General features: G+C 37.8%; 2 protein-coding genes across 7 annotated transcripts; one reads left to right on the plus strand and one right to left on the minus strand.

The window, feature by feature from the left end:
- The first annotated feature begins 122 nt into the window (after window positions 1-122).
- On the plus strand, window positions 123-12,830 carry slc1a8a (solute carrier family 1 member 8a). The gene is made up of 11 exons (XM_026922496.3): window positions 123-1,572; window positions 2,692-2,771; window positions 2,853-3,068; window positions 5,512-5,554; window positions 5,718-5,925; window positions 6,012-6,111; window positions 6,393-6,626; window positions 6,973-7,167; window positions 8,494-8,628; window positions 9,740-9,836; window positions 10,009-12,830. Exons 1-11 carry the CDS (start codon window positions 1,357-1,359, stop codon window positions 10,171-10,173), a joined length of 1,689 nt encoding a protein of 562 aa, XP_026778297.1. The 5' UTR covers window positions 123-1,356; the 3' UTR covers window positions 10,174-12,830.
- Window positions 12,471-21,647, minus strand: elavl1b (ELAV like RNA binding protein 1b). 6 transcript variants are annotated; one of them, XM_026923079.3, is made up of 8 exons: window positions 21,492-21,647; window positions 20,188-20,253; window positions 19,345-19,425; window positions 17,215-17,392; window positions 16,405-16,508; window positions 15,389-15,551; window positions 15,062-15,287; window positions 12,471-14,327 (listed from the first exon to the last, which is right to left on the minus strand). In XM_026923079.3, exons 2-8 carry the CDS (start codon window positions 20,221-20,223, stop codon window positions 14,003-14,005), a joined length of 1,113 nt encoding a protein of 370 aa, XP_026778880.1. In that variant the 5' UTR covers window positions 20,224-20,253; window positions 21,492-21,647; the 3' UTR covers window positions 12,471-14,002. The 6 variants fall into 6 exon arrangements, with proteins under 6 accessions (XP_026778880.1, XP_026778906.1, XP_026778897.1 ...); XM_026923105.3 differs by having other exon boundaries at window positions 15,398-15,551; window positions 19,357-19,425; window positions 21,492-21,646; XM_026923096.3 differs by having other exon boundaries at window positions 19,357-19,425; window positions 21,492-21,646.
- Between the last annotated feature and the right edge of the window lie 1,468 nt (window positions 21,648-23,115).

A 23,115-nucleotide genomic window follows, 5' to 3' on the forward strand; every position in this document is an offset into this window, starting at 1 on the left:
CTTCATGTAGTTCTGTTTTTTTACATGGTTGTTTTTAAAACATGTTTTAGTTTAATATTTAGTTTCTGCAAATCTATGAAGTGTTCTATTCCTCTTAGCAATTTGCCACCAATTGCAGTTTTGTACGAAGTAAAAGAAGACACATACTTTTTTTAATTAATTTGTAGTTATGTTTAATGTTGTGGAACATCTGTGAAACAGGTTTAGTTATTGTTATCAATTCCATTATGACAGCTATAACACTGGATAACAATTTTTTTTTTTGTACAAAAGAATTGCCAACAGAAATTTTTGCTGATCATGACAGAGCTTTATAAACTGAAAACAAATATAATTTCAGTTATAATTTCTAAAATTTCTAATATTCACACATATGAATATGGAGAAACACAAATTTGACTTTTATTGAATGAATGTTTAATCATTTGATAGTGCTAACACACTGAAATAGTTGTTGCTGATTTTCACTTGTACTTAGCATCTGGTGCTTCTCATTGAAGTGTACAACAATAATCTGCCAACATTTTAAGATTCCAGTTTCACTGCTGCTGTTTCACTGCAATGTCTTGAGATCTTTCACCAGGTTCATCCTCACCAGGATTTGCACAGAAGAAGTCTAAATGTGTCTGAACATGTCTGGAAAACACTTCTTTACTTGCATTGTGGGCAACATTGAAATTAAGGATTGAAAACACAAAACATTTTTTTAATGGTATGTGACAGGAAAATTTCAAGGTGATTTTAGAGCTCAGCAGCTCAAAATCCATAAGATACTCCCAAAATGTTTCAGGTAGCAAAATATTTGTTGTCTGGCCAATCCTGAGGTCCTGAGGTCACCCAACATGCCAATAGTGAGTGATATGTTGAGGTCCAGCAGGCTCAGCTTCCTTACCAGTCTCTGTGGGATAATTGTGAATTGTCAATGAACAACTTTCTCACATAATTGTCTTCTAAGTGGAACATGCTTTCGATCGAATGCTGAACCGATCTGGACAATGATGTAGGAATGCTAGATCAGTAATTACCTATTTGTGAAGAACTCTTTGGACTATAAAGATCATTCTTTTGCAGCTATAATAATGATATTAATCAGTAATTGCGATGTTGAAGCTGTTTGTGAAGAGATTGGACTCCTGAGCACACTCAGACTTCCCCACAATCAAAGGCTAACTATACCATGGGGTTTGACACCGCTAACAACCAAATGCCGTGGCATGGCTGAAAGCAAACAGGTGATAGATTACAATCACTGAGCTGTAATCCTCTTAGCTCCGTAAGAAGACTGTGTTCTCCCAGCTGTACGGAACTACGTTTGTCTAATCCTGTAGTAGAGAAGTTTCCTTACAGCACTACAGCATGGAGGAGTTCCTGATTCCCGAGGATGCTCGCTCTGAGCACAGCTTCTTCTCTCCGATCGGCTCAGGGAAAAACAGACTGGACAGTGTAAAGAACTTGCTGCTATACATCAGGGACTATGTGAAGCGAAATGGGCTGCTGACACTGTCTGTGCTCGGAGTGTTTACAGGATGCATCCTTGGCTACACACTCAGGGGATGTGAACTCTCCACGCAGGTATGGCAAGAAATTCAAAACATTAATCTTCCAGACCTACTACTACTATTATTACTAGACATTCACAATGAACTGGGTAACTAAGGTCTATTTTTTTTAATTCATTCAGTATTACAGTGTTTAGCATTTTATTGTGGCATGGAGCAGCTGTTCAAATGTTTACTTATTTTGCACCTTGTCTCTCTTCTTCTTGGTAAACAAAGTTCCCAAGCCTGGGTGACAAAAGCAGCCCAAAAAAACAGCTCTGTATCAAAACTTACTTTCCTTTTCCAAACCCAAGAGGCCTGCTCTGCTTTTAACATCATAACTATTACCAAATGTATGCTCATACTGACTAAGACACTTAATACAATACAATACATATTTAAGATACATGATGCGTGATTAAAAAGTGGTACAGTTTATCTATTTCTAGTTAGGTTTAATATTGTAGAAAGTCCATGAAAGAAGTTAGTTCCTGTTATCATTTGCATTATAAAAACTGGAAACTGTTGTTTCCTCACCAGCCTTTCTTTTATTCTCTCTCTAGGTGATTAGACACAAAAATGCAGCTGTACAAAGCACTGATGCTAGAGCTTGCATCCAAAAGTGTTAAAGAAACCTTAACTATATCACCAATTACACACATTAAAAAAAAAAAAAAAAAAAGATTATTTATATGGCACTTCCGCTATACAAGTCCCTGTATAAGGTGTTGCTGTAGAAACATGTAATCTATTAGAATGACTACATTAATATAAGCCCTACTGTCCTTTCTGCAGAAAATTAATCAATACTTTCTGTCCAATCAGAATCGAGCATTTAACAGAGCTGTGGTATAAGATGCAGTTAATTTCCTAACAGGATTGATTATCCAAATAAATATATAATTAGCTTAAGCTAAATACATAACACTTGGGTGTAATGAGTAATATTGTAATGCTGTAATTGTTTTACTTTAATATAATACCCCAATAAAAAAAAATTAGCAATCTAAGGCAGATTATGAGGTACTGTCTTAGGTGTTTTATACTTTTATACATTCAAAATCTAAAGATATTTGGACAAAAGATAAATAAATAAATCAAACATCTAAAAAAATTACTCTATTTTGACCAAAATGTCTTTCTGTTTTTTAAGGCAAAGATTTATCTGTCATTCCCTGGTGAACTCCTTATGAGAATGCTAAAAATGCTCATTCTGCCCCTGATCACCTCAAGGTAACGTTTGCGTAAAAGATATCCCATCAGGACTGGTTTTACACTAATCATTAATTTACACTGATTTGAACCTGTCTTTAGTTTAATGTCAGGTCTGTCATCGATGGAATCCAAGGCTTGTTGTCATATGGGCTTGCTAACTGTGACCTATTACCTGTGGACCACCTTCATTGCTGTGGTGGTTGGCATTGTACTGGTGGTGATCATCAAACCAGGCTTTGCAACAGACATGGAGAGCACCAGGCTGGGAGGAGGACCGGTGATGACCTCAGCAGACGCTCTGCTCGACCTTGTCAGGTATTCTCAGAGACTTGAGAAGTTCAGCTTTTAAATTTTAAATCTGGTTGTTCTTTTTTTTTTTCAATTAGGGAGCACCGTATGTGCCGACAGGGTGTTTGAATGGAACTCGTACTTCCATGCAGGCAAAACACTGTTGCTAAGCAACGTGGAGATATGGACACAGAGTATACACTAGCTAGCTAATGTCAGAGGCTAACACAGGCAGAATAACAGAAAATTAGATCATTTTTTGAGAATATTGAATATTTTCCTCATGAATATACACTGTATGGCCACATGTACTGCATGTAGACACCTGACCATCACACCCATATGTGGCTCTTCCCCAAACTGCTGCCACAAGGTTGGAAGCACACAATTGTACAGAATGTCTTTGTATGCTGTAGCATTACACTTTCCCTTCACTGGAACTAAGAGGCCCAAACCTGTTCCAGCATGACAATGCCCCTGTGCACAAAGGCAGATCCATGAAGACATGGTTTGTCAAGATTGGAGTGGAAGATCTCGAGTGTCCTGCACAGAGCCCTGACCTCAACCCCACTGAACACCTTAAGGATGAACTGAAACACTGACTGAACCCCAGGCCTCGTCACTAGCATCAGTGCCTGATCTCACTAATGCTCTTGTAGCTGAATGAACACAAATCCCCACAGCCGCACTCCAAAATCTAGTGGAAAGCCTTCACAGAAGAGTGGAGGTTATTATAACAGCAAAGGGGGACTAAATCTGGAATGGGATGTTCAGCAAGTACATATGGGTGTGATAATTAGATTAGATTCAACTTTATTGTCATTGCGCAGAGTATTAGTACAGAGCCAATGAAATACAGTTTTTCGCATATCCCAGCTTGCTAGGAACCTGGGGTCAGAGCACAGGGTCAGCCATGATATAGCACCCCATGGTTAAGGGCCTTGCTCAAGTACCCAACAGCAGCAGCTTGACAGTGCTGGGGCTTGAACCCCTGAGCTTCCAAGCAGGAACCCAGAGCCTTAACTGTTCATCCACCACTGCTCACAAAAATCATAATCATTTATCCATAAACCTTTGGCCCCATGTTATATGTATATTGTGGTAAACAGGTCTAAAATAGTTGTACCATTCACCTTATGATATAATATATAATTCTAGATTCAAAGATTCAAGATTCAAAGCGTTTATTGTCATGTGCACAGTGAGGAAACTAAGATTCCCTGTACAATGAAATTCTTTCTTTGCTGTCCAAATTATTTTTAAAAAAATTAAAATAATATCACATGACCCTTGAAATGTGGTACACTCCTTAAGGGTGCATTGGTTAAATAAGGGTTCTTATTAGCCTTAACGTAAATGGGTTAAATGGGTTCTGTATTCTCTTTCTGGATGGAAAACACTCTTGCTGCATCTCAGTTCACCTACTTATATTATGCACTAAAAGTATGTACTCTTTTTGTGATGAAACAGTACCTACTTTTGAGTGTGTAGCAAAAGAGTATGCAAGTACCGAGACATATTAACATGTCATGTAACGGAAGAGAACGTTGTTATTCACACTGTCACCGAAAACAAACTCCTCATTGCATTACAGCTTTTCTTCATTCATTATTCCTTTATATAATTTATACTATATAATATAGTTTGATTTATTTTTCCACATTTCATTTACACCTCTCTCAAATGCGTCCTTGAATTTGGTGAAGCAAAATGTCACAAAGCTCCTCTCTCACGCAAGGACTTGCGGGCAGTATTAGCTGAAAAAAGTGTACAAAAAATCTACCAGAAATAGTAGACCATCCGGGTACCTTTGTGACACTCATTTCAACATACTACAGTTTGGGAAGCACTAATTCTAATCTCAGATACTATTTAGGGTGGATAGTAGGTGAATTGAGACGCAGCATCTGTTGTAGGATTCTACACAGAACCAACTGTAAAACCACTGAGAGTTCAAAATTCTCAAATTTTTTTTAAAGACAGAACAGAAAATTCAGAATTCAGAGAAAATTGTATTTCATTGCAGTTTCATTAAACAACTGTGATCCTTATAACAAGTCTGTTAAAAATATTCTATCAGTTTGTCTCCTAGTCTCTGTACATCTATCTTTTCAACTCATTCCTGGGATGCATCTTGATCTGCAGAGTCCATGTCATCCTACACAATCCAATTAAAGCAGAAGGGTGGTTAGGTTATTTTTAGCAGCCTGTACAGAGAAGTGCTAGAGGTTAAGTAAAAGATGGTGATCACTGCAGAGGATCCTCCCACAATGACCAAGGTGGCTTGATGTTTAGCTCATAAACCAGCCAGTATGCTGATTAATAATATAATTATTGATTAATAACCCCTGTGCTTTACTACACTTTTATGTGTGTGTGTTTGTTTGTGTGTCTGAACTAGCTGTAAGATGTGTTCTTTCCCTTCATTTGAAAGGTTGTTGTTAATTTGTGTTTATTTCTGTGGCTTCAGGAACATGATTCCTTCAAATCTCATAGAGGCCACATTTCAGCAGGTGAGTAAGTCCACATTTTGATCTAAGCAATCTTAGAAAGTAAGAAGTAAACTGGTATAACGCTCACCCTTTCAATCACGTTCTCTAAAAAGCCATTACTCTCTACCATGGCTACTATTTCTACAAATGCAGGCCCCTCCATCTTTGTTATCTTTTTTTGCAGTACAAGACAGATCTTATTCCTGTTCTTAAAACACAAGACAGCAACAAGCAGCACAACTTTGTTTACCTGATGCCAGATGAGGATCATCCTAAAGGTCACACAGTGTTACTTGATCTCACTCCACCTCCTGATATCCACTACAAGATATATCCTGGAAGCAGCCACCAAATGAACGTTCTGGGGATCGTCATCTTCTCAGCCACTATGGGTGAGACATTTGGGACAAATTTCAAATTAATACAAGTGCATAGAAGTAAAACAGATTAAAAAATGAACAGATTCGCATGCTTTCAGGGCTTCTGCTTGGCAAAATGGGTGAGCGAGGTGCGCCTTTAATCAACGTCTGCCAGTGCATCAATGAGTGTGTCATGAAGATGATCAATGCAGCGGTGTGGTAAGAGAAGCATGGAAGTGTGCCTTTATAAACCGTATCACTATCTATAGTGGCATTTCCATCAATTTCCTTTATCACAAGGAACATGATAAAAATGGGTTCTCTTTGAATAATATTTGATGGTGGAGTAAAAGTTGGCATTTAAGATAAGCAAATTTTGAAAACAAAATGAAATGAAAACAAAAATCATAAAGTATTTCAGTGATCTGGGATTTGACCGCCTAACTGATCTGGTCCCTAGCTCAGAACATGCTCCTGGTTTGTCTCATTTTCTTCGGAAGGTATTTCCCCTTTGGGATCATCTTTCTGGTGGCTGCGAAGATCCTGGACATGAGTGACCTCTCCACTCTGGGGAAGAAGCTAGGCTGGTACGCAGTGACCGTTCTGGCTGGGCTGTTCGTCCATGGCTTCATTCTTCTTCCTCTATTTTATTTCCTCTTAACACGCAAGAACCCCTTCATGTACATCAGAGGACTGCTGCAAGCTATGGTCATTGCCTTAGCCACATCCTCAAGGTTAGAAACAGCATTAAACAGTTAACCATCATATTACATTCACTATTGATCAATGTCCCATTGACCCAAATTTTACATGACCTTGTACAGGCATATCTTATCATCTGGTTTAAGAATAATAATAACATTAATGGAAAAAAGACACAATCCATCTTTGGATCCTCCTCATGCTAGGTGTGTATGTATAAGAGTTGAAGATAATCTCAAATAATAAGAATAACAAATTAACTTTATTGTCAATAGAAACAAATGAGCAAATTAAATGGCTGATTTTCATCAACAATTTGAAGTTTTATTTTAGGGAATTATATAATTCCATTGCTTCGTTTGATATAATTCTCACCAGTTCTGCCACGCTGCCCATTACAATGAAGTGCTTGCTGGAGAACTGTCAAGTAGAAAGACAGATTGCACGCTTTGTCTTACCCGTGGGTGCCACCATCAACATGGACGGCACTGCTCTCTATGAAGCGGTGGCAGCCATCTTCATCGCTCAGGTCAACGAGTACGAGCTTGATTTTGGACAGATGGTGACAATAAGGTAAACATACTGCCGCCTTGTTCGGAGGCCAATAACATCACATGGATTTCCATAAGCTAATAGGAACTCAAACTTGCCCTTAGCACAGGGTTGAATCATCTCAGGTAGTCCACAAAACAAAACGCACATCCTCACGTGTTTCTATCTAATACAACTACTGCTGTATGAATAACACTGAAAAAGTGCTACAAGATTATGTAATAAAATATCGCCAGTGTGGGATATGTCCCAAATGGCATCTGTTTGTCAAAACAGTGCTGTAGAACATTTTTTCTAGTTTTTCTAGGCTTTGAATAGTTTATTCTGTTAGGGAAACACTGCACAGAATTTTTTAAGGGTTCCTCCAGAGGGACTACTGAAGAACCCTTAATCTTCTAGATTTGACTTTTTTTCTTAAAGTGAAGCTGAGGAAGATTATACTGAGGCTGCAACTTTTCTGGTTGCCATGACTACCATTTATTGCATCTGGCTATATCCAAACCCACATACTACTGCACTAAATAGTAGGCTTATAGCAAAATAGTAGGCTTGAAGCATTATTGTGACATATTATATTCTACCAGCTTTTCTGCTACAGTGAAGCATATAAATACTGGGGAAGGGTGTTTTTCAGAAGTCTATGGTGAATGTTTAAATGTGTTTAAAAGCAGATTCTGCTGTGCATGAGAAAGATGTACATTTCAGTTCGTACTTTATACCAGACAAAGCAAACTTTCTCAATCTTAAAAAAAAAACAAAACTATTCTGCTAGGTATTTGTCTTATATTAAGGTGAGCTAAAAACCATGCTGAAAAGTCCAGCTTGGTCTGAACTGCTACGAGCTGCTCAAGCTGCTAGAGCATTTTTGCCAGCTGGTATGTTATTTTCCAGCTTCCTAATTAGCTGACTAAACTGATCAATAAATGTTTTGGGATTTTCTAATTGTCTTAGTAGTGGTAATTCAGAAATGGTTTCCGTCCTATCAGCACTTACCAGCTGGCAAACATGGTCTACCAGTTTAACAGCTCGGCTTGCGTTTTGGCAGCTGACGATGCTGGGATTTTCAGCAGGAAGCTAAGTCAAATTATGCATGTATGATTTACTCCCAGCTGTCTTGTACATATGGTGTTTCATTTATACTATCTGACTCTTCAGAATATTCTGATAACTGTAGCTGGGAGAAATAACCCATGCACAATGTACTATGTAGAATCTTGATTAAAAATGAAGTTTAAAAAATACACTAGATCTAAAATTTCCACTGACAATCTCTCTGCATTATTTCTTGAATGTAACTGTCAGCCCTGTACAGAGCATTTTTACTGCCATTTGTTCTGTACTGGACAGCATAACGGCCACTGCTGCAAGCATTGGTGCTGCAGGCATCCCTCAGGCTGGCCTCGTAACCATGGTGATAGTGCTGACATCTGTAGGATTGCCACCAGATGACGTCACACTGATTGTGGCCATCGACTGGATTCTGTAAGTTGAACATTACTCCTACATCCTTAGTGAAAATTATGTAGTTGGGCTGTGATGGTATACCATGATAATTAAATAATGTTATGCCACAAAGCATCGTTTATGAACACCGAATGTAATATGCAATATATCTTTGTAATAAAACATAGCCAACAAAAATGAGCATTAGAAATGCTCTATTTTGTTTTATTGTTTAATTATCGTATATACTAGTATAGTATACTATCTAATATTATTTGTTATACCACAGCAATGTTAAATGCTTAACTCTGATAGGTCCGAAGGTGTTGATTCGTTTACTATAGCAGCATGGCTCAGACAATAATTCCATCTGCAAGGTTTATAATAAGGTTCATTCTAAGACGTTACTGTTTCTATAGTAACAACTTACACAGCGCTTGTATGGCAGGCAAACATAAAGCGATGTTTAAAAAGTTGATATGGTGAAGTTTTCTTGGAGGAGTTTAGCATTTATGGAAGGAGTCTCCAGTGCCAGTGGAGGTTTTCCTCCCCAAGAAAGTCTTTGGGACAGAGAGCTATCTGGTTTCTCTGGAACTTGACAAGCCATTTTTTTTTGTCTTATTAACTTCAAGAGAGAAAAAATTAGAGTTAAATGGCAGTTTCTAGCTGTTATAAAGCAAGTGATAAGTGGAACTAACTTGTTTCATAGATGTTCCACAACATGAAATGTAACTATAAATGAATAGAAAGCTTGCTGTGTCATTCTTTAATTAATTAATAAAACTTGTAATCATTGGTGCCCTACGATGGACAGTGTTCCTGGAATCGGCACCGGATCCACCCCGAGCCCAACCAGTGTTAAGCAGTTGCTGAAGATGAATGTAATGATTGGTAGATTGCTGTGGTATATGAGGAATAAACACTTTTGGGACTTGCTGTTATAGGAAAATAATCAACTTTGGGGTGGAAACAGTATTTCCTTCAGGCTGCATCAAACAACTGTATCGCTGATTACTTTCCTATAACAGCGTTCTCCATTGTGTTTTATTCCTTATGCAGAAAACACTCACGAGTGCATAAATGTATATATGCATGCTTTCTGGACTAGAGTGTTTTATCTGTTATCTGTTGTTACTTTGTCCTTTGAAAGGGATCGATTTCGAACAATGATTAATGTACTAGGAGACTCCCTGGCTGCAGGAATCATCGGCCATTTGTGTCGGAAAAATTTTGCCCCTGATAAAAGGGTATGACAAACTGCATTGCAGTGAAGCGCATCCAAACACAACTGCAGATTATAACACATTTAAATATTTTGACTTTTAATATCTATCATGATACCAAAATAATGTTGTGTATAAAACCCACAGAAGACAGACAAATAACTGGTTTTTGACATTTGTCTTATTCCCCCCTCAGGGATCAGCCAGTGGATCATGTCGGAATACAAATCATGGCCGAAACATGGAGAATGTTCATTTGACTGAGGTGCCGCTGCTTGCAGGAAAAGACTGCATGTATGAGGTGGTTGGAGATACGGTTATTGAGCGACCCACTGTCTACTACAACATCTGTCAAGTTTAACCTCGCAAGTGCCTTACAACCACCACATTTTGGAGACAAGTCTCTACATGTGTGACTCTGCTGGTAGTTAAATGACCAAGCAGATCAAATATTCAACAATTATTCCTGTGATTGTGTTCTTTAAAAAAAGAAAAGAATGTTGCATGCAAAGAACGAAAGGCCCTACTGCATAAATGCTGGCATCACACACTTTACAAGAGTGATGTCCGTATCAGCAGGTAGCAGAGAAAAGATGCATTACATGTATTGCCTTAAAATAGACTAAAAGTAAACTGACTACATTTTGTGACAAAAGTCATTTTTTGTATGTACTGTCTAAGATTTCCAGACTTATGTCTGTTACATAATGTTTCTGTAGAACGCCTGTAGTAATTATGAGCGATTTGCACAGAGATAGAAGTGTCTTTATGATGTACGCATCATCGTCACACTAAAAATATGCATACTACATCCATGCAAATTATGTATACCTCACTTTAATACGAACAGCTTGTTTATTACAAGTGCTTGTTGTATGGCTTGTTACCACGCAAGTTGAGACTGATTGTTAGTAGGTGACGTTCCCATAGCATGTACACTCACCAGCCACTTTACACAGGTTCCCAACTCAGAACAACACAGGAACACCTGCTCATTCATGTAGTTATCCACTCAGCCAATCATGTAGCGCAATGAATAAGATCATGCAGGTCAAGAGCAGTTAATGTTCATATCAAACACTAGAAAGACCTCAGTGACTTTGACCATGGCATGTAAGTTGGTGCCAGATGGGCCTGCTTATTTCAGAAACTGCTGATCCCTTGGGATTTTTCATGCACAACCATCTTTAGCGTTTGGTGCGAAAAACAAAAAACATCCAGTGAGCAGCAGTTCTGTAGGTGGAAACGGCTTGGTGATGAACGGTCAGAGGAGAATGGCCAGACTGGTTCAAACTGACAGCAATGCTACGGGAACTCAAATAACCACTCTTTACAAGCGTGGTGGACAGAAAAGCATCTCAGATTACATAACACATCGAACCTTGAGGCTGTTGGGCTACAGCAGAAGACCACATCGAGTTCTGCTCCAGAATCTGAGGCTATAGTTTGTGTGGGCTCACTGAAACTGGGCGGGTAAAGATTGGAATGACAAGCAAATTTTTTCCAGTCTTCAACTAGCCAGTTTTGTAACTTGACCTGTATCTACATGATTGGCTGATTTGATAATTGTATGAATGTGCACGTTTCTTAGAAAGTGGATGGTGAGTGTATGTAAGTTGGATCTGTGCTAGGAACACAATGCCTAAAGCTCCCAGCACCATCACCTCTGTGACACATTCTTTTACACTAGAGGTCATCAATCTTATCCAGAAAGGGCTGGAATGTCTGCAGCCTTCTGTTCCAAGCACGCAGGACACAGCACACACCTGATAATGACTGAGCACAAAGATAAACTGTGTGAACAGGTGGAATCAGGTGTGGCTTCTGATCGGAATAGCTGGAATGAAAAGCTGCAGCTACAGTGGCTGAGGATTATTCAGATAGGATTGCAGACCTCTGTTTTACACATTCTTCAACTTCTGAGTTTTAAGCTTGGCCAATACCTCATTTCAGCAAGAGACAATAGGGAGAAAAACACTTTCTAGATCGTCTCTACTGAAAAAAAAGCACAAAACCACTTTCCCCAATGGAATTTTTACCAATGTCAATTCAGACTGGGATATAGTACACTGGCTTGGTCTTTCTGTACTGGTCATTTTATAGAAGGTGAAAAAAGGGCATAATCTTTCCAGATGCTTGCATGTGCAATCTGTAAAATCTTCTCGGAAGATTTTTTTTAAAAATACATTTCCATTACTATTACTGTACAGGGTGTCCCAAAAGCCTCCAGACGTAGGAGAAATTAACAGTTTTTAGCAAAATAAACCTTATTTACAAAACATCCACTACATGATTGCCATTTCTTTGTGTACACACACACACACACACACACACACACACACACACAGAGTCATCGCTCCCACTCATGATGAACTTGTGTTAACACATCTGGTGTTAAGCATGTAACTGCATGTCCACTGCAACCTTGCGACAGCCATTAGAATGTTTTTAATACGTTCTTCTTTTGTCAAAGGCTTCAAGACTAGGGTTAGGGAAAAAAATAAGAAAAAAAATATAAACCAAGTATGAAAAATTTTGGAAGACATTTTGCTAAAAAGTATTAATTCCCCTATGTATGAAGACTTTTGGGACACTCTGTATTTCATTCATGTGCAACAATGAAATTTTCATTAATAAAATACACTACTGGGACAGACAGTGGGCAACAAGCATGAGCTGCAGATTTAATCAAATGGAAAGCAAGTAACAAGAGCTAATGCCTAATTAGATAGACTTGTTTAGCCTTAAGTTTCTAACCCACCATTACTGACACTTTAACCATTCAATGATGTAGTTACACAAACACTGCGAAAGACTGCAAAGGGTGGGTTAGTAATTTACAACAAAACAATGGTGTTTATTTGTAGATACATAAAAGATCCATACCACAAGAGCTCAGAGCATACTTCTGATGAAGTAGACAGATGTGAAACACATGTGCTGCATGATGTCAAAGCTATAGCTAAGGAACATCAGATGAACATGCATATGATGAAGGAAAAAAAAAGAAAAAAGAAATGAATTCAACACCTATACTAGACAGGCATGACTGTCTACTGTGAGCATAAAGCTCAATGTGTTTATAAACCAAAAAAATACAAGTCAAAAAATGTTTAATATTCCATGTGTTGTATTCAGAGTTATTCATTATACTAAGCTGAATCTCACACCAAGCATGGAAAAATATGTACAGTTTGTGTAAGTTGCAGGGTACATTACAAAACGAGAAGAAAAATCAATGAATTATTGACTCAAATAAAAGAACAGCTTTTTTTTCACCAAAGACAATGTGCTGTCATAAATTCTAAACGAAACGGCGACCAATTCCACTTTGTAGGAGAGTTGCCTAACACTTGAGAAAAAGGGCTGATCCAGAAAAGTTTGTTTACAATAACACAAGCATTAAAAAATAGAAAAAAAAAAAACTTGTGAATGCAAAACAAACTTTAATATATTAACTGCAAAATAACACAAACTTATTCATATAGCAAAAGCCTTCAAATATATTTGCATAAATCAGCAAAATAAGGCATACCCTCCAGCTTCTTTGGTCCTTCAAACTTAAATCACTTCAGACAGAAACTTGTGAGATACATGGGTGGTTGAATGAATATTTACAAAAGGTCTGCACTCTAAGTTTCTAAAATAAGTCATATTATAGCAAAGCAAATTGAATGATGCAAGAACCTAAAATGGTGGAATCATGTTTATATTCAGAATAAATTATCGAGCCACGGAGATGTGACACTGACCATCATCTGGTTCAATCAGCCAGATCGGTCTGGCTCAAGGAAATAACCACCCACAACAACTTAAAAGTTCAATCACAGGAAATGCGACACAATAACAAATGGTAATTGGAGATATGAGACACACCGCAATATGACCCTATGCAACATCTACTCAGGGTTCGATGCCTCGTGGCATCATATTGATTAAATGATACGATGATACACTTCCAAACTATTTAAACATATGTAGATGCAATAGTTAGGCCATGTAGCCCACTCTTTTGAGCTAGTTAGTTCAATCCCAGATTAATACAGTACTACAACTAACATATTTACTTGAACAAAGTTACATTAGTAATGTTTTATTCAGACAATCATGGATGTAGGAGGGAAAGGAAAAAAAAAAAAAAAAAGAAAGTGTAAAGTTCTTAGAACCCACAAGTAATACTTTCTGTCCTTTTATTTGTGAGACTTGCTGGTCTTGAAGGAGACCTGCAAGACCTTGTCCCCCAGACGGTATCCATTGAGGCTGGCGATGGCCATGGCCGCCTCTTCGTAATTGGTCATTGTGACGAAGCCAAAGCCTCGGCATTTGTTGGTGTTGAAGTCGCGGATGACCTTGACGTTGGTGACTGCTCCGAACGGACCAAACATCTGCCACAGTAGGCCTTCATCACTATCTTGACCCAGATTGTAAATGAAAATGCACCAGCCAGAGGTCGAGTTCCCAGCTACATTCATGCTAGAAACACCACTCATGTGGTCTACACTCATTGGTGAGAACCTAGAGAAAAACACAGGATATAAACATGTGACAAACTTACAAGACTCTGAAAGGAAGGTGTTTAGATTTAAAGTCATGAGCTGTCACAGTATGTTTCCTCATCCACGTCACTAAACTGTCTAGACGTCCCTTCATCCACACTTTTCATTTGAATACAAATTTTTAAAAGAAAACGTAACCATGTGAGCAAATAATTATAGCACCAAAAGTTTAGTGGTCATAAGGTGACTGGACTGTTGGTATGAAGGCTTTTCACCAAAGTATTTTAGTATAATACAGAACTGATGTAACCACTTGAACACTTAGGATTATAGCACAATCTTGTGTTGACTTATTACTAGAGAGCCACAGATTAGTTAAGAAAATTATGACAACTGTCATTTAGGAAAGAGGTGTGCATCAGAACCGGGATCCTGTGGAACCCAACAAAATAGTTGTGTGAGCAGACGGTTTTTATTTTAATGCACATAGAGAGTGGTCAGATATGAAGCTCACGGGACAAAGAAAGTCTGTGTTAATTACCATGGAAGTGTATTTCCTATGGCAGGTTCATCTTCAGTAAATGTTTTGCTCTGGTCAAGGTCATAGAGTTTAAATGACCAACTTGTTGAGATTTTGGGAAACAGAACCAGCTAAATTCATTAGAAAGCAACTGTATGTACTAACAAGTAACTGCGTGAGCGGTCGTGATTGGTCACCTCCACTTCAGGATGAGTGAGTGAGTCGGCACTGACCTGAACCTCTGTGTCTGGTGATGAACAGGGCCTCCAAAGCGCCGAGACTGTGTGTGATAGAACTGGGACAGCAGCTGGGAGTTCTTTGTCTGGTTAGGATTTGCTGCAAACTTTACTGTGATGGGCTCAGTCGCTCCAGGGGGCTTCTGACCATTCAGCCCTTTGATGGCATCTTCTGCTTCAATTCTCTTGTCAAACCGAATGAAGGCGACTCCACGTGACAAGCCTAGAATGGAATAAGTTATCATAAGCCCAGATGTTTATTTAATAAATAAACAAATAAATAAATAGATAAATAAATAAATAAAATGACAAAATCTGACACACCGCCGTTACCTGAAGCCTGGTCAACCAGCACCCTGGAGTTTATGATGCGTCCATACTGGGTAAACAAGTCTTCCACATCTTTCTGTGTCATGGTCTTGGGCAAGCCACTAATGTAAAGATTGGCATCTTTTATTGTGTCAGAGCTTGGCCTGGCATAAGAGACCTATTAAAAGGAGAAAAAGTATTTAAGAAACGCATAGACATAAAAAAATCAACAGTACTGACTGTTTATAAAAATGCAACAAAGCATCGAAGGTCAATCAGAGGCACCAAACATCCCAATAAATGAAATATAATCACATCGCTGTTAGTTTTTACAAACTATTAAGAAGGAAAAAAATGACAATTTTTTCCACGGATGACAGCTTTACAGGCTAGATCTAAAAAAAACCAACAACCAAAAAAAAAACCGAAAAACAATAAACAAAAAGTTCAAATTGAAAAAGGGACAATTTCCACATCAAACAATCCCTTTAGAGAAAATACGCAAAATAAACAAAGTCAACGGGGATTGCTGTGCAGGGCTTTGGTTCGGCACAATGTCATACTCAAGCAAATGACCACACCAGCCTCCCTCACCTAAACAAAATCTTTAAAAAAATAAATAAACGAAAATAATAATTAAAAATAATTACATGTATTCAAGTGCTGGAGGCAAAACATCAGTCTTAAGACTAAGCGGGGAAAAAAAAAAAAGTCAAAAAACTTCAGTATAATTCTGTACCGAAAATAAAACCATGCCAGATCAGTAAGGAAAGCCAATTGTCAAAATCATAGGGGTCAAAGCCTGGTAACTTGAAAAAGCTGACAAACAAGTAAAAACAAAGCAGGGAATGGAAGAAAACAACAACAACAACAAAAAAAAGGTACTCATACCGCTGTAAAAGTGCATTTCTTATTGAGAAACACACTGGGCAGTACTGGGATTTTTCCTCTGCTGCCTAGCAAACTACTGGAACAACATGTTATATCTATCAGTTTACACATGGATACAAGAACAGCTCTTTGCACGTTACCTTGATAGTTTTAGACTGTAGTCTCAGCCCATTGAGAGTACTGATTGCCCTTTCTGCATCACTAGGGTTAATATAGTTAACAAATCCGTACCCTAAACTGTGGCCTAGAGAAAAAAAAAGGAAAAAACAAAATAAAAACAACAAACGATTGTCCACATCCTGCAGACTAAAACAGTTTTCAGAAAGGAAAAAACAAAGGTTACAATGCAGTGTAATCTTAAAAAAAAAATTACATGACTTTCACAACTATTAAACCTCAAATAAAACTGTTACATTTATATAAATAAATCAAATGAGCATCACATAAGAAAAATATTGAACAGCTTCAATAATTTAAAATAAACACAAATCGGTCATTTTACATTTTCAAATTAAAAACAAAATTTCACATCGATCACAAACTCAAAAGAAAAATCTTAAATTACATGTAATTTTACCTTATCTATGGTTAGCCATACAGACATATGGAGAGGAAAATTAATAATTAAAAAAAAAAAAAAGATTAAAAACAAAAAAAAAAAAAACAAAAAAAACACCATATACACAAAAGAGGCATACAAGAGACCCAAGAACCCAAGTGGACAGCTTTACATTAAATGTTTCCAGATTCAACCGGCTAAAGCAAAATATGAAAATGTTTGATTTAAAAGGTAAAAGAAACGAGTACATTTAAAACAAGTTGTTTACAACATGAAGTATATGAACACTCTCACTGGTTATTCGTAAATGCTATTCTTAAATGTTTGTTGCAGTGGGGAAAAAAAATCAAAAGGAGAAGGAAGCTCTATTAGTTCATATTGCAAGACTTACCTCCCATTTTGTCCCGAATAAGTTTGGCAGACTCCACCTCACCGATGCTGCTGAACAGACTGCGCAGCTCATCCTGCGTCATGTTCTGTGGCAGGTAATTGACTATCAGGTTTGTTTTAGAGTCTTTTGGCTCGTCTCCCAAGTGGCTCTCAAACCCGTTAGGGAGGTCATAGACGTCCTGCTCAACAAATACAGGAGAAAATCCTTCAGCAGGCTTGCATACACAAATTAGCCATATCAAAAGGCATTTTGATTCATGTCAACACAGCTGTATACACGAAAAGTGTTGGTTCTGCAGCATTCATGCTTGGGCAACCATTACATAGAACACACGAACACTATCCCCCCAATGCGCTGTGAGCAATGACAGACAGCAAACAGCGTAACCTCAAGTGTGCTATAAGTGTACATAAGGGATAGGAGGAGAAGCAATGCTTGAAAGCTAGCTGTGGGTAAATTTTATTACAAACTGAGTGCTAGCTTTTAATGAAAAGTAACAAATTCGTCCAGTCTGATGGCACTAATAATAATAATAATAATAATTTAGTAAGTCATTATTATTATTATTATTATTAATTATTATAATAACAACTAAATGAATGAAATTAATACACTATATGGACAAAATGTTTGTGGACACCTGACCATCACACTCATACATGCTTTTTTTTTTTTTTAACATCCCATTCCAGATTTATTCCCTCCCTTTGCTGTTATAATAATCCCCACTCTTCTGGGAAGTCTTCCCACTAGATTTTGGAGCGTGGCTGTGGGAATGTGTGCTCATTCAGCAACAAGAGCATTAGTGAGGTCAGGGACAGATGTCAGGTGAGGAGGCCTGGTGCACGGTCGGCATTCCAGTTCATCCCAAAGGTGGTCAGTGGGTTCTGTGCAGGAGATCTTCCACTTCAATCTTAGAAAACCATGTCTTCATGGAGCTCGCTTTGTGCACAGGGCCACTGTCATGCTGGAACATGTTTGAGCCTCTTAGTGAAGGGAAATTGTAATGCTATTGCCTTCAGACATTCTATACAATTTTGAGCTTCAAACTTTGGGACAACAGTTTGGGGTAGAACCACATATGGGTGTGATGGTCAGGTGTCCACATATTTTTGACCTTATAGTGTATATATGGCAGACTGAGTAATGGTTATCCTCACCATCTAGTTGGTGCATTGCACAAGCATGTGTTTATATCAAGACTGATTTTCTAATGAATCATTACTGGCAGACGACCAGAAACATTGTCGTGACTAATTAACCAGTCGTTAACGCTGCTAGTGTCCAGGGGTGGGGGTTTCATACTCAAATCTGATTAGTCAGGAGGTATTAACAGCAAGGCTCTTACACCCACTATAATTCAAATTACAGGTTTATATTAATACGCTTCCTCTAACAGATTATTGTTTCTACAGTAACATAATTAACTGGGACTTGAATGGCGAACGCTACACATAACCAAAATATAGCAATAAATGGATTTAAAAAAATGTAATTTAACAAAGAAGTGCCAAATCACTGATCTGGTGAAGCTTGGCACCAGCGTCAGAGCTTTGTAACAGTCACTTTCCGACATGGGCGAATCTTCAGGACACAGGACTTTGCACTTTCTGGTTTCTCAGTAACATAAGCAGCTGCTTTTTTGGTTTTATTTACTTTGGGGGGAGGCTGGTGAGGGAATAACTGTTTATAACTGCTATAATGCAAGTGATAACAGGATTGAACATGTTTCAGGATAAAGAAAGGTCATGTTGATGGGAGCACCTGCGACACTGCATGGTGCTCATGCATTTACCTTAGTGGTGGAGGAATAAAAAGGTAGCCCCGTGCACACCTTTAATCCATAATGCAGATGAGCATTCATCATGAACATCCACTAGGAAAGCATAGCTACTACGGTCTTCTACATTTATAGATAAAACTTCACTTCTTGATAAGATATTTTACTAGTGCATTAAAGTATTGTGAGTGAGTTTTATTCCCCGCCCCCCATTTCATCAAGTATTGTGCAGTCATGTCCTTTAGGTATTTGTTTGTACAGTGTTTTAATAGTATTATTTAAAAATAAATAAATAATCTTAAAAAAAGGAAAAAAATTACATAATTTATAACAGATTATAAAAATCTCACCAGTGCATTTACCTTCATGCTGGCACCCTTGCTAAGCTGCTGCAAATCTCTGTCATTACCCTGGTTCTGGACCTCACAAACCTATAGCCAAAAGGGGGGACGGGACATAATGCGCATATAAAAAGAAATAACAAGCACATTAAAAAGTGGCCTCTCATTCCACACCATGAGACTAAAACACAGCCACCTGACAGTTTATTAAGTACACCTTGTACCTACAGTTTTTTTTTTTTTTTTTAAATCAGGTAAACCTACCATATGTGCACTTTATAAATAAACAATTGACTGAGCCCATCTGTTGCTAAGGACAATTCATCAGCCTTCCCCTACCTTGGCCATTGGTGCAAAAAAAAAAAAAAAAAAAAAAAAAAAAAAAAAAAAAAAAAAAAAAAAAAAACAAACCACAGGCCACTGCTGGCCAGATGTTATTTGCCCATTACACACACATAACATGCACTGTGTGTCAAATTCAGATGTTTGACCCATAACAACATCTGACTGGGGCCACACATCTTTAACCTGACTTCACACAGAAATAATGTACACATTTAGACTGAATCTCAGACGGCTTCCTCTTCATTATTAGAGTTGTACTGTGTCATGGTTAGTCATGGTGTATGAACAGACGGTTAATCTACCACTGACTTTTTTTCCAAAATACAGATTAAATGGATTTCAGTTTATTACTGTGTACTTGTTCTTTCTTTTTTAACCCAAACAAGTTCCTTACTCCAGTGGTTCTCATCCCTTAGTGACCACCTGACATGCCCCAAAATTTTTTGGATGTGTTTCTTTTTATATACAAGGAAGTGCAAAAAGACTTTTGAGGGAGATGTTACTCACCTTCAGGTATCTTATGTGTCCCCTTCTAACAGCCATGTGTACACCAAGAACAAGCAAATCCTAAACCTGGGAACAACAGCCAGGGGAAATAAATGAGGGCAAATACAATAATACACAAAGCCTTGTAAATACAAGACAAAACCACTCTGAAAACTGTGCTAAAGTTATGACTGGCTTTCGGGGGAGAAAAAAAAAAATAAACAAAAAGAAGAAACCATCACAAAAATTCTAATAGTTTCCATTACAAATACCATGACAAACCATTAGCACCATTACTGGTCCTTAATGGTATCCACCAGTAGAAGCCAATAAATTATCAGTAGAGACCCACAGGGACCATTACAGTTTCCATTAAAACCATTACACTTCCCATTATAACCATTAATACCACTACAATTCCCATTATAACCATTAATACCATTACAATTCCCATTATAACCATTAATACCATTACAATTCCCATTATCACCATCAAAACCAACAAAATTCCCATTATAACCATTAAAACTATTACAATTCCCATTATAACCATTAAAACCAACACAAATTCAATGACGGTTTCTATTGTGCTTTTCTCCAGCAGGCTATGTTATATCTGAAATAAAACAGCTAGCATGAATTCTAGCCTCTTAACAGGTCCAAAAGCTTTTTCCCCCAAAAAAAATAAATTCTAGAGACTAAATCCAATAAACACGTCCCCAGTGTTAGCCTGCTAGATAAAACATATGCTAGGTAGCTAGCTAAAAAAAAAAACTAGCACCATTATTGCTAACGAAAGCTCGTTAGCCTGTCCTTAGGAGCTACTAGAGTTATTTGACAAATTAACTAACTTTTTTTTTTTTTTTTTAACATTTCAGTAATACAGCATTAACACGCGTTATGTGTCGGCAGTGTTTAGATGGCTAGTCAGTGGTTAGCGAGTTAGCTCCGTGTAACCACGTTAGCTAGCAACCGCAGGAGTAACGTGGATACCGAATGCTACCTCGTTTAAAAACACAGACAGGCTATATTTATCGAGAGCAAATAATCGCACAGAGTTAACAAAAGTTATCCAGAGCAACGAAAACAGCTTTTTATTCACATTTCGTTATCTAAGGTTTAGATGGCCGAGTAAAACGGAGCCGTTAGTTAGCTGCAGTTAGCAAAGCGCTCAGAGAGACTGGGCCTCACGTGTTAGCCCGTCCTCTCCGCGCGCCCTGACAAATTAAAATAAAACAACAAAACACGAACAGTTTTCGCTTAAGTAACAAATGTGGGTAATAATAATAATAATAATATCAATAACAATAAGCGACAGCCTTTACCTCCCCAACGCTCAGTACTGCGCACTCTGTACAACACGTTTGTACTGAAGCTCCTCGCGCGCGCTGAACAATACACAGCCGCCTGCACCGGATGTGGTGAGGAGGTCAGTGCGCCTCGGCCTGCCCTCTTCACTCGGGCCCAACACAAACGGCCTCCTACTGCACACATAGTGCACTACTTACAGTGACAGAGCCGGTATTATATACGCTATGTAGGCAGCCTATATATAAAATACAGCGTTATTTGGGATGCTGTCATAGCTCTAGATTTCCAACTGGCTCTCAGCGCCATGTTTATTAGCATGGGAATGGTGTAATACTATACAACAATGTCAGTACACGATATTACATACTCTAAAACGCTAGAAATCAATTAAATCAATGATATATTATTATTATTATTATTAGTAGTAGTAGTAGTAGTAGTAGTAATAGTAGTAATAGTAGTAATAGTAGTAACTCATTAATTCATTCATACATTATTATTATTAGTAGTAGTAGTAGTAGTTGTTGTAGTAGCAGTACTACTACTTAATTCATTCATTCATCCATTCATTTTTAGTGGTGGATTTTATCTGGGAACACGCAGGGCAGGAATACACCCTGAATGGGGCACAATGCACACACATTCACACACACATTCACACACAAATTCACACACATTCACATTTAAGGGCAATTTGGCACAGGCAGTCCACCTACTGGTATATTTTTATGCGAAGTGGGAGGAAACCAGAGAACCTGGAGGAAACCCATGCAGACATGCAGAGAACATGCAAAACTCACTCACTCACTCACACACACACACACACACACACACACGCACACAGACCTAAGCTCAGGATCAAACTGGAGTTTTCTTCTTCTTCTTTGTTTATTTATTGTTAATATTAGTTTATATCAATAAAATTGTTATTTTAGTGTTCATTTGAACTACATAATTTATGTGTAAATATGTTAAAATACCATTACGAGACCTGTCAGGGAATAGTGTCCGGTCCAGAGTGTATACTCATGTGGCAGTTTCCCAGCTGTTCTGCACAGTACCCTAAAACCATACAGAACCTTTATTCCATGCATTTAATACTCATTTATATACTTAGATTAGACTGCCTTCGTAGCAGAAATTATACTATCGTCAATCTTCAAATGAGCCCCTGGACCACTAGAAACAAAACAGTACCATCAGTGATGCACCACCAGAATGTGCAGTGGAGTTACATTGTATGCAATCACCATTTTTCCTCAACACTGATGTGCGCTTGGTGTGTGTACGTGTGTGAATTTCAGGTGCTGCATTTTTGAGTTGCTGTCAGCAAGGGCTTCTTTTCTGCAAAACTTCCAAACAGCTTGTTGTTGTTTAATTTTAATTAAAAAAAAATTCTAAAGGCAATTCTGAAACATGGTTCCTGGAGACCGAGAGAAGAAAATGCATTTAAATGTTCTTTACAGGTGCTAAATTTTTTTGCTCCATATTGCTCAACATTTATGGTCCATATCAATATTTTAAAAAGAAAATACTAATATTTTAAACAAAACAGAGTTTTTTTTTTTTTTTTTTTTTTTTTTTTTTTGAGGAACATTTGTTCCCAAATGTTTGAGTAAAACTTTTTGAGTCATTTCT

The sequence above is a fragment of the Pangasianodon hypophthalmus genome, chromosome 11 (genome assembly GCF_027358585.1).
Source record: "Pangasianodon hypophthalmus isolate fPanHyp1 chromosome 11, fPanHyp1.pri, whole genome shotgun sequence".
Lineage (NCBI taxonomy): Eukaryota > Metazoa > Chordata > Actinopteri > Siluriformes > Pangasiidae > Pangasianodon > Pangasianodon hypophthalmus.

Excerpts from the sequence above, each read along its gene's own strand:
- elavl1b (XM_026923079.3), bottom strand. The coding sequence starts at position 20,223 with ATGGCTGTTAGAAGGGGACACATAAGATACCTGAAG. Across the intron at positions 15,552-16,404 it reads TACAGTCTAAAACTATCAAG|GTCTCTTATGCCAGGCCAAG; the intron begins GTAACGTGCAAA and ends TCCTTTTAATAG. Across the intron at positions 14,328-15,061 it reads CACCAGACACAGAGGTTCAG|GTTCTCACCAATGAGTGTAG; the intron begins GTCAGTGCCGAC and ends GTTTTTCTCTAG.
- slc1a8a (XM_026922496.3), top strand. The coding sequence starts at position 1,357 with ATGGAGGAGTTCCTGATTCCCGAGGATGCTCGCTCTGAGCACAGCTTC. Across the intron at positions 3,069-5,511 it reads GCTCTGCTCGACCTTGTCAG|GAACATGATTCCTTCAAATC; the intron begins GTATTCTCAGAG and ends CTGTGGCTTCAG. Across the intron at positions 8,629-9,739 it reads GTGGCCATCGACTGGATTCT|GGATCGATTTCGAACAATGA; the intron begins GTAAGTTGAACA and ends GTCCTTTGAAAG.